Source organism: Arachis hypogaea, chromosome 13 (assembly GCF_003086295.3).
Source record: "Arachis hypogaea cultivar Tifrunner chromosome 13, arahy.Tifrunner.gnm2.J5K5, whole genome shotgun sequence".
Taxonomy (NCBI): Eukaryota; Viridiplantae; Streptophyta; class Magnoliopsida; order Fabales; family Fabaceae; genus Arachis; species Arachis hypogaea.
This window is the reverse complement of record NC_092048.1, coordinates 119,376,968-119,392,588: the sequence shown is the minus strand read 5'-3', so window position 1 is coordinate 119,392,588 and position 15,621 is coordinate 119,376,968. Positions and strand designations below refer to the sequence as shown.

General features: G+C 35.8%; 1 protein-coding gene, 1 long non-coding RNA gene and 1 pseudogene across 9 annotated transcripts; 1 reads left to right on the top strand and 2 right to left on the bottom strand.

Annotated features, from left to right (window-relative positions):
• Positions 1–3,042: 3,042 nt before the first annotated feature.
• On the bottom strand, positions 3,043–4,388 carry LOC112732941 (uncharacterized). The gene is made up of 3 exons (XR_003168159.3): positions 4,063–4,388; positions 3,551–3,639; positions 3,043–3,375 (listed from the first exon to the last, which is right to left on the bottom strand). It is a non-coding gene; the product is annotated as an uncharacterized lncRNA (long non-coding RNA).
• A 1,587-nt stretch (positions 4,389–5,975) lies between these two features.
• Positions 5,976–9,798, top strand: LOC112732939 (magnesium transporter MRS2-3). Of its 7 annotated transcripts, none has more exons than XM_025781775.3 (4): positions 5,976–6,269; positions 7,529–8,535; positions 8,621–8,837; positions 9,226–9,798. In XM_025781775.3, the coding sequence occupies exons 2-4, from the start codon at positions 7,592–7,594 to the stop codon at positions 9,511–9,513; spliced, it is 1,449 nt and encodes a 482-aa protein (XP_025637560.1). In that variant the 5' UTR covers positions 5,976–6,269; positions 7,529–7,591; the 3' UTR covers positions 9,514–9,798. The 7 variants fall into 7 exon arrangements, with proteins under 7 accessions (XP_025637560.1, XP_025637558.1, XP_072068485.1 ...); XM_025781773.3 differs by having other exon boundaries at positions 7,529–8,547; XM_072212384.1 differs by having other exon boundaries at positions 7,526–8,535.
• Positions 9,799–10,039: 241 nt separating this feature from the next.
• On the bottom strand, positions 10,040–15,500 carry LOC112732940 (protein BONZAI 1-like; annotated as a pseudogene). Its single transcript, XR_011869916.1, has 16 exons — positions 14,956–15,500; positions 14,813–14,860; positions 14,259–14,407; positions 14,116–14,164; positions 13,692–13,748; positions 13,143–13,328; positions 12,918–13,052; positions 12,699–12,760; positions 12,503–12,605; positions 12,313–12,421; positions 12,084–12,162; positions 11,861–11,998; positions 11,614–11,778; positions 11,238–11,350; positions 11,040–11,136; positions 10,040–10,982 (listed from the first exon to the last, which is right to left on the bottom strand). The product of XR_011869916.1 is annotated as a protein BONZAI 1-like (transcript).
• Positions 15,501–15,621: the final 121 nt, after the last annotated feature.

Below are 15,621 nucleotides of genomic sequence, written 5' to 3'. Positions count from 1 at the left end.
TAAAACATAAAAGTTATTATTTATATTATAAATTTAAAAAATATATATTTGGAATCAAATTTTTGTATTGACATTAAATATCTATATGTTAAAAATATGTGTAAAATAATGTGTAAAAAACTAAAAATAGGCATGATGACAAACTCTTTTAGGAAAGAAGTGATAATAAATTTAATTTCATTTTTTTTGGCCCACTTCATAAAAAGAAGGTGGGACACTCCTGAATGTGAGTTTTGTTTCAGATAAAGTCCTAACATTCACCACATCTTTAATTATTATTATTATTATTATTATTATCCTTTTTTTTTTGTCAGATAGATTAGACAGCCCATAATCTTAGGCATTACTCATGTATTACACACCCACACAGTACACTCACACACACACTACATGAGTTCATTTAAGGATTCATTTTTCTTCTCATAGGACTTGAACCCAGGTGCAGCTACTTGCGAGGCAGCAGATCCTGCCACTAGCACCAAGCCTCGGCTGCATCCTTAAAAAGTCTTATGCCAAAATTGCTTGGATTAAGTATACACATTTTCAATCCTGATCACTTGAAAAAATAAGGGCCTAACTCCAACCAAAAAATCCAACTCAATTGTTAGCATAATTAAGAACAAACTAATCCATGCTAATTATGCCACTCCATAACGTAAACACTGCATCAGTTCGGACAGGTTCCTGCCACTGCTGATTTGATTCAGTTCTTGTCTCTGTGTCTGGCAGCAGCAACACGCGTTCCTCTTTCGACATAACAAACTCATTTCAGCACTTATTTGGGAAAAAGAAGCTTCATCACAGTATCACAACCCTAAAAACAATACTGATGATGAGGTTCAGGTTAAGGAATTGTTTTATAAAGGTGTTATTTTAATAAGATATGTTTAATAAAATTGTTATTTTTTAACGGCACAATAAAAAATTGCTTTAATTGATTTGAGATGAGATTAATTAGTTGGTGGAGTTAAGTTGTCTTAGTTTACTTATGATATAGTTGTTTTCTTATATTTTTTTTAATAAATTATTTACCTCTTGGGATTAGGACAATCCGAAAGATGTCTTTATAAAGAAGATCCAACCCTCCCCCAAATAGAGACATTGTTGAGGGGGAAGGAAAAAGGAAAATTTCAACTGATATTGGTTTAGAGTTTTTTAAAGTTGATCTTAGTTTGTAATTTTTTAAACTAAAATATAAATCTAATAGTATTATTAGTGTAAAATTATAAAATTTGAAATAAACAAAGATAGTAAAATAAATTTAAAAATACAATAAATTAGATTGTGTTTAGTTAATTAAAAATCTCATAACTTTTATTCAACTTATGTTGATTTAGAAGTTTTTTAAAGTTGACCTTAGTTTGCAATTTTTTTAACTAAAATATAAATTTAATAGTATTATTAGTGCAAAATTATAAAATTTGAAATAAATAAAGGTTGTAAAATAAATTTAAAAATTGAAATTATTAAAAATTTGAAAAATAAAAAAAATTATATTTTTTTAAATTTAAAAGTATTGATAATTAACGTTGTAAAATAAATTTTAAAATAAGTAATTTTAATTAAACAAACATATTCCTAAAGTTTAAGGGTTATTTATTGGGTATTATTAGTAGAAAATTATAAAATTTAAATGATTTCAATTATAAAATTAGTCATATTAACCGTAGTTATTAAAATAGGATTAGACCGGCTGGTTCGACCAAAAAACTAATAAACCAAACCTTATACCAGTTCGATCTGATGATTAGATCGTCGGTGCGAACCGATAAAAACCAGTCAAACTCGGTAAAGATCAATCCGACCGAACTGCTTGAGTTTCAAAATTTCCTCAACATGAAGATGGGTCCCCCCCCCTCCCCACCCCCAAAAGAGAGAAATGATAATCAAAACCACCAAGCTATCTTGCTTGTTATTAATATATGTGCAAATTAAAATATATAGATATCTTTTAACAAATAATTTACTTCTATTTAATTTATTTTAATTTTAGTTATAAACTCACTCATTCTTAAATTAATTATATTTTTATTTAACAATAATTATAAACTTACTTATTTTTTTCATAATTATATAATATCTATTAATATTTTTTTCAATAAATACTTGTATATAATAGTATAATAGATATAAACTAATTAATAAATTATTAAAATTCGAAAATAATAGTTATTTTACTATAAAAACAAAATAAAAATATTTATGATAAAATTAACAAAATACTTATTATTCTTGTTCCATGTTTTAGAATAGCTAGATATTTTTAATATGTTAGTGAAATATATATTTTAAATTTTAATTTTAAATTTTTGACTATGTTTTGTTTTTTATTTACATAGGACCGGATTAACCGGTTCAACCAGTGATCCACCAGTTGAACTAATGACCCAGTGACCCAGTAACCTGACCGGTTTGATCACCGGTTCGGTTCCAACAACTATGATATTAACCCTCTCTCAACCACATAATTAATTTTCACACATCAGCAGCTCTTAATCACCTCAATACATTCGCAACCTAATAGCACAAGTAAAAGACCCAATTCAACACACAAACAAGTCACAATAAGACAAACAGCACAATCACAAAAATAAAATAAACAAACACAACCAAATGCAAATGCATAGATATTATTATGCATGTCTATCCTAAGCAGGCTATGAACTCACGTGTCGGTTTGGATACCCGCAACCCGACCACATCTCCGAAATAGGCGCTACGCATCGCCGTCCCTATGTTCGCAAATCATTCCCTCTATGAGCGTTCAGTATTCGCTGTCCTCATAGGGAATCCAAATCTTTCCCTCCATGAGCGTGTCGTATTCTTATGGAGAAACCACACTTCTGGTCTTAAGTGAGCGCTACGCTTCGCCATCCTCACTAGACCATACTCAATGTCTCAGGCAAGGTTCTGAAAACCGAACCGGTCATTGAACTGTTCTAGCTACTAATTCACTGGTTTACTAGTTCAACCGGTTCAACCGTAATTCAACCGAAAAAATCTTTTTATAATAAAATAATAAATAAAATATAAATAATCACATTGAACCATAATATTATGATCTCATTCAAATATAAACTCAGAAGTCAAAATAACAAAAAAAATCAACACAATCACAACATATGAACTGAAGGATAAAAACTACAAACATATGCATTAACACTGCTATATTTCTAGTTAACAGTCTCACCTGAAAAGTTTGAATATATTCTTGATAGTGGAGAAAATATTATTATTTTTATTTACTTCAAAGAAAAAAGGTTCATCTATGAATTCTAACATTAAATTTAGATCATAAAAAATATGATTACTTTCTGATGGGTTGCTCTTGATGCTTTCCAGCAAACTAAGCTCCTTGATCTTGGTTCCAGTTTTCTGAAAAGTAAGAATTTTAGACTCAATAGGCAGTTACAAGAGAGACATTACTAGTTTACTGAAACAGAATGACACTACTAGTGCCTAGGCTAATGGAGATTCTAAGCAAGCTACCTTCCTTGAATTACAAATTTCTAGTACACATCGAAAGAAAAAGGATAACGAAACAACATACAGATTCTCTAGTTCAAGCTTTTTCAGCAATGAAAACTGCTTTGCTTTCGACCACTTCCCCACCAACAACCATATTGATCACAACACCATCTACAGAAACAAGTCATAAAATCTTATCAACAATAATCCAATCCACCACCCCAGAGTGAAAGAATCAATAAACCAAACCCTAATGAGATTGATTCACAGAAACGATACAATACCATCTTGAATTGAAGCCAGTCCCAGGAATCACAAAATTTTAAAGAAATCACAGAAATCAAATCACAAACAATCCAAAAATATAAATTATAATGAACAAAATCAAAATTCCAAGAATAATCAGAATCAGAAATATAAATTATAATTAATATAAATTATAATTAATATAAATCACATAAATCAGAACAATGCTATAATAATTAACAAATTCACCAAAGTAACTTAAGAATACATAGATACCCTAAAACCAGTAACAACAGCTAGAAGCATAGAATAGAACAAATCCTTAGCAATAGGGGGAGCAGCACTGACCGGTGGAACAGAGATGGCGCTGGTGACGGTGGAACAGAGCTTCGCGACGGAGGCAGGAGGCGAGCCCAACGACTGTGCTTCCACTGCCGAATCGTTAGCTGCACGAGCAAGAGTGAGGGAGTGAGCTTTGAAGCTCCAACTTGTGACGCGGCAAGAGCAGTCCGGCGACTGAACGAGAAGTGAGGAGTGAGTGAGCTGGCGTTGAGAGGAACGACGAGCTCGAGATTGATGGGAGGGAGGGAGTGTGTGCTGCTGCTGCGCCGTTGGAGTGAGTTAGGGTTGCTGGGTTGGTAATGGTTAGGGTATTAGACTATTAGTAGATCAGCTCACAAAACGGCAGCGTTTTTGGTAATATTCAGAAAAGGGGCTGAGTCCCGGTTCGGTCCGACCTATCGGTTTCTGGTCGGTTTAGCGGTTCAATTTCTATTTTTTATTTTTGCGATTTTAGCATATGATCGAACCGTAATTCTCATCGGTTCACAGTTTGACCGGCCGATTCGAACCAGTTTTCAGAACCTTGGTCTCAGGTGAGTGCTACGCATTGCCGTCCTCACGAAACTATATCCATAATCAATGAACATAGATAATTTTAAATTTTAATTTTTTTTAATTTCAAATTTTAGAATTTGAAACCATTAAATCTTTGAAAACAAATAATTTTGAATTTTATATTTTTTTTAATTTTAAAAGTATTGGAAATTAAGGTTGCAAAATAAATATTAAAATAAGTAATTTTAATTAATCAAGTTAAACAAACGTACTACTTTAAGAAATGAGAAGTTTAAATTAAAAAAAAAATTAAAATACACGTGATAGTGTGTATCCAATTTAATAAAAAACGAAAAAAAAATCAGATAGGCTTAGATACACATAAATATCATCACGTGTCAGTATGTCTAACTTTATTCTCAACATGTATTCTTGAAATAAATTTAGAAATAGTATATATTATTATTTACTAAAATAAAAATATTTTAAATACTCTCTATAATTAAAATAAGACATTAAAATCAATTAAAAAATAAACTTATGTTTTACTATCAATAAAATATCAAAATATCATTATGTTTTATCTAAAAAAATATTTTATATTTTATATATATGTGTGTCCTTGTATCTTATAAAATTTTAAAATTTATGTATCGAAATATTTCGTATCGTGTCGTGTTCCCGTATCTATATCAGTCCATCATAAATTCCCTTTAACATCATCATTCATAAGGAACAGAACATGTTCACTGGGCGGCGAATCTAAGAACCTGAATCCTTGTCTACAAGTGAGGCTTAGTTTAACTCCATTATTATTATTTAGGTCCATATCATTTTTTTTCCTGCTTCATATATAGTCCATAACTTAATCATATCGTATGGATCACAATATTCAGATCAAACCAAAAAAGCAAGCCCAAACACCATATACCAAAATTTTTTCTGAAACAGCAGAAAAAAGCCCAGCAGATTTACTAATCACCATCACTTACCGACAACTCCTCTCATAGTTTCTGCGAATGCAGCAGGGTTTTTTGCATAGTGCTAAAAATCGGACCAGACCAACCGGTTCAACCGTTCAACCGAAAACCGACAAGAAAAACGATCCAATCATCCTCTTAAAACCGTTAATACAAAACTGTTTTAAAACCGTTGAACTGGCCGGAAATCGGTTGGTTGGATCGGACCAAAAACTGGCCGGTTCTTAGAAAACGACGCCATTTTGCCATTTAGAACAAAAAAAATCAATGTTCTGAAAACCGGTCAAACTACGAACCGGTAGCTTAGGCAGTTCGGTTTATTAGCAGAAACCGCTGTTCTAGAAACCGGATACAAACCGCTGAACCGGCCGAGAACCGGCCGGTCAAAGCGGGCCGGGACCAGGCCGGTTTACAAGAAACGACGCCGTTTCCTTAGGAAAAAAAGGGATTGCACGCGTTTGGCTCCCTTCTCCCACTCCTTCCATAGTCATCACCCAAATGCCATAGCCTCCACCAAAGAAAGCAAACCCTAGCCTCCGCCAATCTTGTCGCCGTCTGTCGGAGTGAGAGACTGCTGTTGCCGCCTCCGTCGTACTCAAGAACTTCCGTCTTCGTGCTATCGGCGTTCGTTACTTCGCTCTCACCATCCCCTGTTCGCTATCCATCTCCTGTTCGCTCTCATCAGTCGCCTGTTCGCCGTCGTCCATTGCGCTCAACCGCTCTCTGTCGTCGTCGAAGGTCAATGCTCACTGCTAGTGCTTGTTCTTCCTGTTTTTTTTATTGTCTGTTTAGAAACCAAACCCTCTTCATGCTTGTTCTTCGATGGTTAGTGATCGTCGTTTTTAATTACTCAAATATGCAATTTCTGAAATTAGGGATTTGTGAATCTGAACTCTGAAGTTAGTGATTGATTTCTGATATGTTACTGATTCTATTCTAATATGTGCTTTTGTTACTGATTTGTTACTGATTCTGAAATTGAGTAATGGATTTGTTTCTGAAATTGAGTAATGGATTTGTTAATGATTCTGTTCTATGGTCTTATGGATGATTATTTGATTTCTGGCCGTTCTGTTGCTGTTTTTAATTTGGATTATGATTTATTGATTTTAGTTATGGATAGAAATATTAATCAAGAAGCAGTTGTTGATAATGCCTGTTTGAGTAATAATTCATCTGCCAATCCTCCTAATTCAAATGATTCTGCTAATCCTAATCCACCTAGTTCGAATAATAGTCAGTCACAAGGTTCTTCTAATCTACGGATTTTGATAATTGATAAATCTTCATGTTGGTTTTTAATATTTATATATGTCTTTTTACTATTTAACTTTTGAGATTGTATTTTGATAAGATCATATGGATTTGATTGATGACACTTTGTTGTTGAATGCTAATTTTTGTTGCTGAATGCCCTGTTTGTTGCTGAATGCTGTTGGTAATGGTGTTTTTGTTGCTGAATGCTGAATGCTGTTGGTAATGGTGGTTTTGTTGCTGAATGTCCTGTTTGGTGCTGAATGATAATTTTTTTATTTCTGGCTGTGCTACTGCTGTTTTTAATTTTGTGAATGATTTATTAATTTCAGTTATGGATGATAGTATTAATCAAGAAGCAATTGCTGAGAACAATGCATCTGTGAACAATAACTTGCCTGCCAATCCTAATCCTCCTATTTCGAATGATACTGCCAATTCTAATCCTCTTCATAACAATGCATTTGATGATTGATAAATCTTTATGTTGGTATTTAATATTTAGATATTCTTTTTATTATTTAACTTGAGTATGTATTTTGATAAGATCATATGAATTTGGTTGATGATATTTTATGTAGTGTTTTAAATTTAGAAGATATTTTAAGATTTATATTAGATTATAATTATATTTTAGGATGTTTATTTATAATTTATTTATTATTTTATTCTAAAACGGTTTTTTCGGTTGAATCACCGGTTGTTTCGGTTCTACCCCTAATGTAGCCACATCGTTTCAGCAGGTGAATACAATTAATACAAGGCAAGAATTGAATAATTGATTAAGTGAAGGAGGGAATCGAGTGATGAATATTCGGGGTCAGGGTCAGGGTCCGCCTCCAGTTCCGGTAGCAGCGGCAGGGATGATGGATGGGATTGGGGTTCCTGTTGCTCCGAATCCGATAAGCAGGAAGAAGGGGACCGGGGTGAGGGCGTGGCTGCTTCTCGATTCCAGTGGTCAGAAGCAGGTTGTGGAGGCCGGCAAGCACGCCATCATGCGGCGCACGGGTCTCCCCGCCCGCGACCTCCGTATCCTCGACCCCCTCCTGTCCTACCCCTCGACCGTGCTAGGCCGTGAGAGGGCCATCGTGATCAACCTCGAGCACATCAAGGCCATCATCACCGCCCACGAGGTCCTCCTCCTCAACTCCCGCGACCCCTCCGTGACCCCTTTCGTGGAGGAGCTCCACTCGAGGATCCTCCGGCACCACCAAGTCCAGGGAGCTGCTGCGGCAGCTGCGGCTTCGGATGATTTCAAGTTGAGCAAAGTGTACGACTCGGAAGAAGGGCAATCAAGAGAGGGACAGGATGAAGATGAAGATACCGATCCCGTTGGGGAGCAAGTGAAAGCCCAATCGAAGCAGAATGGTATCCAGAATGGCGATGGCATGAAGATCCTGCCGTTCGAGTTTGTGGCACTGGAGGCCTGCCTGGAGGCTGCGTGCAGTGTGTTAGAGAACGAGGCAAAAACCCTGGAACAGGAGGCCCACCCTGCCTTGGACAAGCTCACTTCCAAGATCAGTACTCTCAATTTGGAACGGGTTCGTCAAATTAAGAGCCGCCTTGTTGCCATCACTGGTCGCGTTCAGAAGGTAAGGGATGAGTTAGAACACTTGCTCGATGACGACGACGATATGGCTGAGATGTATCTCACCGACAAGTTACAACAGCTCCACAGTTCTTCTGCCTCCTCTATAAATGATGATGATGTTGACAATGACCACCATAATCAACTTGATGTCGATGACAGGCACGCGTACATGTAAATCTTTTCTGTTTGCCTTGAATCTTGTTAGTTAGTACTGCTTTACTGATTCTAATTCTCCATTTAGCAGCATTCCTCCTGAAATATCATTGGAAGAGGGTGGAGCTGCTGCAAGCGATGACGATCATCAACATGATGATGACAGGTTATTAGTGGGAGTTAGCAGGGACAGCCGTGCTAGCACTACCTACAGTACCACAACTAAGCATCTTGATGTGGAGGAGCTTGAGATGCTCCTGGAAGCATATTTTGTGCAAATCGATGGCACACTCAACAAGCTCTCTACTGTATGTCTTTTCATTTCTTTGTCATGCCCTTTTCCGTTGCCTATAACTACCATTTACCTTTTAATCTTGTGTTTTATAAGCAACTAATTCCCGTTTCCAAGAATTATTGTGACGCTTGTCTGGTTTCTAATTGAGGATTTTGCTTGTTATTACTTGCAAAAGATCCAAACATGTTAGAGATTCAAAATTTTAGGGACAATTTCTCTTTTTGGGTAATAGAGGCAAATATTGTGCCTTGGTAGTTTTAGGCTATGGTCTTTTCAAAGAAAATGCTTAAAACAAATTTTAACCAACATATTTCTGGTCTGGTGAGCTTCTTGTGATTTACATGTTACCTTAACGATAAGATTGGTTTTGATGTTGTTTTGTTGTGGTGATCCTATTGAAGCTAAGGGAATACGTGGACGACACAGAGGACTACATCAACATAATGCTGGATGACAAACAGAATCATCTGCTCCAAATGGGAGTCATGTTGACCACAGCAACTCTGGTAGTGAGTGCCTTTGTCGTTGTCGCTGGTATTTTTGGCATGAACATTCATATTGAGCTATTTGATTCAAATATTACCGGGAATGGAGAGTTCTTCTGGACTGTTGGGGGCAGTGCTGCTGGAACCATTTTCTTGTATGTGGTTGCCATTGCCTGGTGCAAGTACAAACGCTTGCTCGAGTAGCTGCACGCCCTGTTTATGTGCACACATAGAAGAAATGTTATGCTATACAAAAATCACTCCTTTTTTATCCACCTGAAATTCTAATAATACAGTGCATCATTGCTACATTACCACATTACCTGCTGCTACTTCTATTTGTGATCTTCAACTATTTTGTCTGTGGAAATATTATACTAGATCGAAAGAAAGTCATTAAGGTAGAAACATGCCAGTTATTTGTGATCTGTACATAGACTTATTCATTTTCATTGTGAAATAAATTTAGAAACGCTTGAGAAAGAACAATGAGGGGTTCATGGCTGTTACCTGAGCTTTAAATTGGAAGAGAATATCCAGTTAATTTTCATTTTCAGTACCTGATTATGGGGCAGTTACATTTGGCTCTTTCCTCTTTGATAGTTTACCTACTTTAATTTGATCAATTGCCAAAATTTAAACAAATTAAACATGAATAAAGATGTTATTAATCGTTTATCATTGAGTAACAAAATTATAAACAAAATATTAATTGTTAACATTTTTGTAAATCTCAAAGCATGTATATTTTATTGATCTTATTACAATGATGAGATTTGTTACAATGATGAGATTTGCTTGACTTCAAAGATCACATACACAAAAATTACAGTCTCTTGATTTCTAGGGATAAAAAAAGGTATACATCTGTATAAGTGGTATGAGAAGCTATTCATTGGATAAGAAATCCCTAGTTAGAAAAATGAAAATACATTGCCAAATGATCATTCCAAGAGGCACTACATTCGAGATGCATATTTTAGGAGTCACTGACAAGCTGAAGAGTGGGCATGGAGGTTCCAGCTATGAAGGATTTGAAAAGTGAAAGAGCAAGTTTTGATCTATGCAAAGGAACTTCATGTCCTGCTCCCCTTATTGCTACAAAGGTGAGTCCATCATATTCTTTGTGTCCACCCTCCCACCTGTTTTTTATGATAAATTTAAAATTTCCATCTAGTAACCTTTACTAACTTCATGGATATAATCAATTTCCACCTAAAGACATCAATGATCTAACTTGCATCAAAGTATCAATTCACAAATATTTTCACTTATTGGATTTCAACGTTCACTGAACGACTAAAATTTTCCCCAGAGCTTGAAGAAAAGCATGAGTACAAGAAGGAAAGGAAATCCTACCCATAAAGCTCGCTCAGACAGATACCAATCTTAGATAAATGCAGTTGGCTAGCAAACCCTTCTTGACCTTCAATTAAATGAGCATTCAGCACAAAGCGCGAGTTTGCACCCTTTAGCCAAATTTCAATTTAATATACTGCGAGGACCTTGAAATGGCACAACAATCAATGGATAGAACGTTTTACTATGTAGTTTGAAAATGGTTCTTCTTTACATGCCTTAGAGAGTCGGTTGGATATTCCTGTTTCTCATGTACGATAAAAATTGAGTAGGTAATTCTGCTAGAAGTGCTTGAACTACTGAAATTTCTCCACCTGCAATGGGAAGATTGCAAAGACTTTGTGAGTTAGAAATTACAAACTGATACCTACTTTGAACATCTCGAAATGGAACAAACTGGACTATATCACGTGAAGCAACACGTCCGAATGAACTTTCGAGTCTCTCCCCCTTGGCAGCATCTAAAATCTATTCAAAGGAATAGCAAAACTAAAAAAACCAGTTGTGGTATACTGATCACAGTTCCCATGAGGAACAGTTATGTATAAAAAGGCGACATGTTTTCATACCTCCATTTCGTTGAAATCAGTCCTCCAACTCCAACGATAAGGATTGATAATGGTAGGTCAGAGGCTTTAACAAGGGCATCTTTTGTTTCTTGGAGATCTGTCACCACTCCATCCTAGTGATGTCAATTAAATGTCAGCATCAGCAGTGGAAAAGCAAGATGATGCAAAAAATCATCACAGGCTTAGAAGTCACGACAAAGAAGAATTTTTTCTCATATGCAACACAGATATAGAGTGATTAGCTCTGCTATGATTTTATGGCTGAAACAAGGCGCATGTCGGAAAGAGACATGGAAGAAAAAAGACTAGAGGAAGAGTAAATTGCAGCTACATAGTTCTAGAGAGAAATAAAAAAGTTCTAATTCTTATTTCTTACTGTGATTATTAACAAAACAAAATACTTTCTTGCACCAGTTGCTACAGATTGGCTGGCAGTAAGTGCAGCATTGCTTATGACAGGTCCAAAATGAGTTGGTCCCGCAAGAGAAACATTAAGCAGGGCACTTGCGTATGCCATCATAATTCCTTGGATCCCTTCCACCTGTTAAACACAGAACTTCAATCATGATGAACTATTTTATGATAAGTGAAAACAAAAGCAAGAACAGGTGTAGCATATCTACCTCACAATAGTGACTGCTTCCATTGAGGTTAAAACAATGGGAAACAGGACCATCAATTGGTCAGGCACCAAATCCCCATGTAGGAAATCGTTTGTCTGAATCATAAAACTGTAGCATCTCTCCAACCTCAACAATTGCCTAGAAATAAAGTTGTGACAAGTTCAAGACAAGGATCGCTGGAAAAACAAATGATTCAAACTAAAGATCACTTCTCAGTTCTCACCTTCTGGTATGCATTTGGCCATCCTGAAGGATCGATATAATGCAAAGAATCTGGAAGGCGTGGATTCCCATTTGAAGCAATGAAGCTGATAAACCAGGAGGTTAGTTATATTTGATTAAGAATGCATAAACCTTTGTCATCCTGGTATATCTAAGGCCCCTCATGTTGACAACTACAGAAATCTAGAAAATAACAAGGTACACTTCATTTGAGGATATGAGCTGTACCTGTAAAATCAATGGCCACCAAGAAGTTCAATTCAAAACCCACAAGTAATCAAGGAAACTATATTGGACACTTTCAGAAAATTTGTCCAGATATACCCGGCTCTTTAATACCTGTATTATAGAAAAATATGTTTTATACTTTTTAGAGAAAGAAATAAGGATTCATGACACAAATAAACTTTATAATAAAACCTTGTTATGAGAATTATGACCACCGCCAGTAGGCAAAAATAAAGTTCCTCCTTGACCACTAGCATGAAGCTTCTCCAACAATGCCAAAGACTCTTGCACTTTTCTGATAAAACAAAGAAGCATTTCAGCCTAGAAAGTATATTGATAGACAAAGGAACAAACAGAGGAAGGAAATTAAAAAGTAACTGCCAATTACCCTATCAAATCATGTTTGCCATTGGTATTGAAGTTATAACACTCTAGTATCAAAGGATTGTCCTGTATATAATAAAAACGAAAAAATGAGAGAGCTTCCACTGTGTCTAAATCATGAAGTTCAACATATTATTCCATATATAATCTCATAAAACATGGCCATATTTCCATACTTTTATAGTTTTACGGAAAGAATAAATTAAGAGGGTGATCCTTGTACCTTGCCTCCTACTTGTTGAATGTTTAAGAACACTGGCTTCCACTGTGGGCTGAGATCATTCTTTATAACTTCTGTTTTACAAATTGGAATATGGGTACCACCTTCCACAAGTTTTGATATTATCAAAAAAGGATCCTACAAGACAAAACAAAACCATGTCTTATTTTATATAATAACTGGCTTTCCATATAACACCTAGCAAGAAAAGGAAAAACTAAGACATACACTTTTTGAGAAAAGATCCCTATTTTCCAAATCTGAGCACCTAAATATCATCTCTACTGTAGTCTTTGAGCCAACACATTCCTCGGCATGCACCAAGAGCTTCCTGCAATTTTGGGAATGCATAGATCTGATAGGATCTTCTCTATGTAGCTCTGATGCCAATGATCGATCAGACTTTATAATTATCTGCAGATGCCATACTGTCACTGTTGATGGGAAGAGTTCTTGGGAAGATAATTTATTTTCAGAAATGAATAAGGCGCTAGTGCATCATAATTTGAGTATGCATTATGAAATGCTCGTCTTTTCTGAAAAACTTTTCAATATGCTTGGCAGTTACCTAGTAAGCTATTAACTCAAAGACTGAGATGGTAAGCACTTTCAAACAGCATATATTGGGATTTGGGGGAAAAAGTAATAAATGTGAGATAGTGAGAAGCCATGAAGATACAGCTTAACTGAGAGTATAATGAAATTTTTATTTACTTGTCAGATATCAGACCACAAAAACTTGAACAGCCACAATAGCCTGAAAGATTTCCACATTACCTCCGATAATGCATAAGTTGCCTCACCTAGAAATTGTTGCTCTTCTAGCTTAAGCATCTGCATAAGTCAATCAAAACTTACAAATATGGACTTTTATGCTTTAACTTGTTATCACATCTAATGAAAGAGAAAGTAAAAAGTTCCACATAGCAAATCAATGTATAGTTTTGGAAATAACTAGGAATATATTGTTTCACAACCTTATGAAAAGATTGTGCAGAATGTCAACCAATAAAGAAAAAACTTAAGCAGGTTCAGTTGTATGCATAGAATCATAAAGAAGTCACAAAACAGTAAAATTCACAATCCTATTAAGAAAGGGTTACACTTTAGAATATAACATGTAAAATTATCTTTATTAAATAGCCACTTGAACTTAAAGGAAAAAGGGTGACTTCAAGAGTCTCCAAGGTAAACACTATACCTTCACATCCAAATTGTGAAACTGAGTATCAATGTCGTACACTCGAAACCTGTGATAAAAAATATTTTACAGAATGATTCCTAGTGAAAAAACAAAATGCTAGTGTGCCTTGTTAGAAGTATAAATATAAGCATTTAACTTACACTAAAAACTGAACAACCTCGAAACGATACATGATTAAGTGTTTAGTAATCCACTTAGGATCCAAAGAATTCAGAACTACTTCAGTATGGCCGATTTCCTCAAGTGCTCCATGTTTCCCTCTTGTATAAAGAACCATCATTGGATCAATCTACAGCAAATAACAGCCACACAAACAGTCAATGGTGACCGTATTTACCATCACAACAATTTTGCAGGAAAAGATAACAATCCAAAACCAGAATGAAATAACAATGGCCTGGCCCCATTTTCATTATAAAATATATGTAGTTTCAATGCAACGTCACCATAATCAAATAGTCCTGCACAATTGCCTAAAATGAATTATGGATTTGCAATAATTTCGTTGTTTGTTTGTTTGTTTTGCTTTATTTTTTTAAAAAAAAAATATCACGAGCTCGTTACAGAAAACAAGAGATAATTCTGGTCTTGCAACACTGAAATTGACATTCATCAACTGAACTACATGAAACTGAAGCTGAAAGAAATAACAGAACAAAGATATAAACGACGATGGATGCTCGAAACGACGAACCTTAGAGAGAACATCTCGATCGCGCAAGCCGGAAGCAGAAAACGACAGCTGCCAGCAAAACGACAAAAACGTTACCATAAGAGAAGTTAGTTAGGTAAGAGTAGGAGTGGTGGAAGGTAAAGAAGGGAAAGAGAGGGAGGAACCTCGATCTGAGAGAAGAGGCCGTGGTAGCCGCGGGACCTGAGGAAGTTGTCGACAGCGTCGTTGGGAGCGTCGATGGCGTTGAGGAGGCCTCGGGCAGTTCCCCCGATGGCAGCGCGGCCACCGGGGACGTCGGAGAAGCAGTTACCCATCGGAGACTGAAATTGAATTGAACAATGAATGAATGGAATAATCCTAATCCTGTTGCTGTTCCTTGTTTATCTACTTTGTTAGTTGCCAATCAAATAAATATCTATGAACTTTGTTAGCTTCTTCCTCCGTTATTTCCAGAACCCTTCCTCACTCACTCCTCAGTGGCAATGCTCGCTTTGGACTTTATATAAAGCTGTGGGGTACCAAAAAGCGGTTTCGTTATTTATGTCTGTTTTACCTTCCTTGGAAAAGAATAAGAATTTTCAGAAGCGAAGACTTCAAATTATTAGTAAAAGACCATATTTTCATTTCCACTGATTCCTATCTTTTTGTCGCTCTCTTTGCTCTTTTGAAAGATGATGAAGATCTAGAGAGTCCGTGCAACTAAATATGTAACATGGGACCCGATTTGATACTCTAAATAGGGGTGTCAAAAATCGCTACGGGTGGGGATTTCCGCAAGGACCTTCCGGAATGGGGCCTAATAGTGGAGAATTTTTTTTGTGGGATGGAGA

Coding starts and splice junctions, on each gene's coding strand:
- LOC112732939 (XM_025781773.3), top strand. CDS start 7,592: ATGAATATTCGGGGTCAGGGTCAGGGTCCGCCTCCAGTTCCGGTAGCA. Junction 8,548..8,620: donor GATGACAGGCACGCGTACAT/GTAAATCTTTTC, acceptor TCCATTTAGCAG/CATTCCTCCTGAAATATCAT. Junction 8,838..9,225: donor CACTCAACAAGCTCTCTACT/GTATGTCTTTTC, acceptor ATCCTATTGAAG/CTAAGGGAATACGTGGACGA.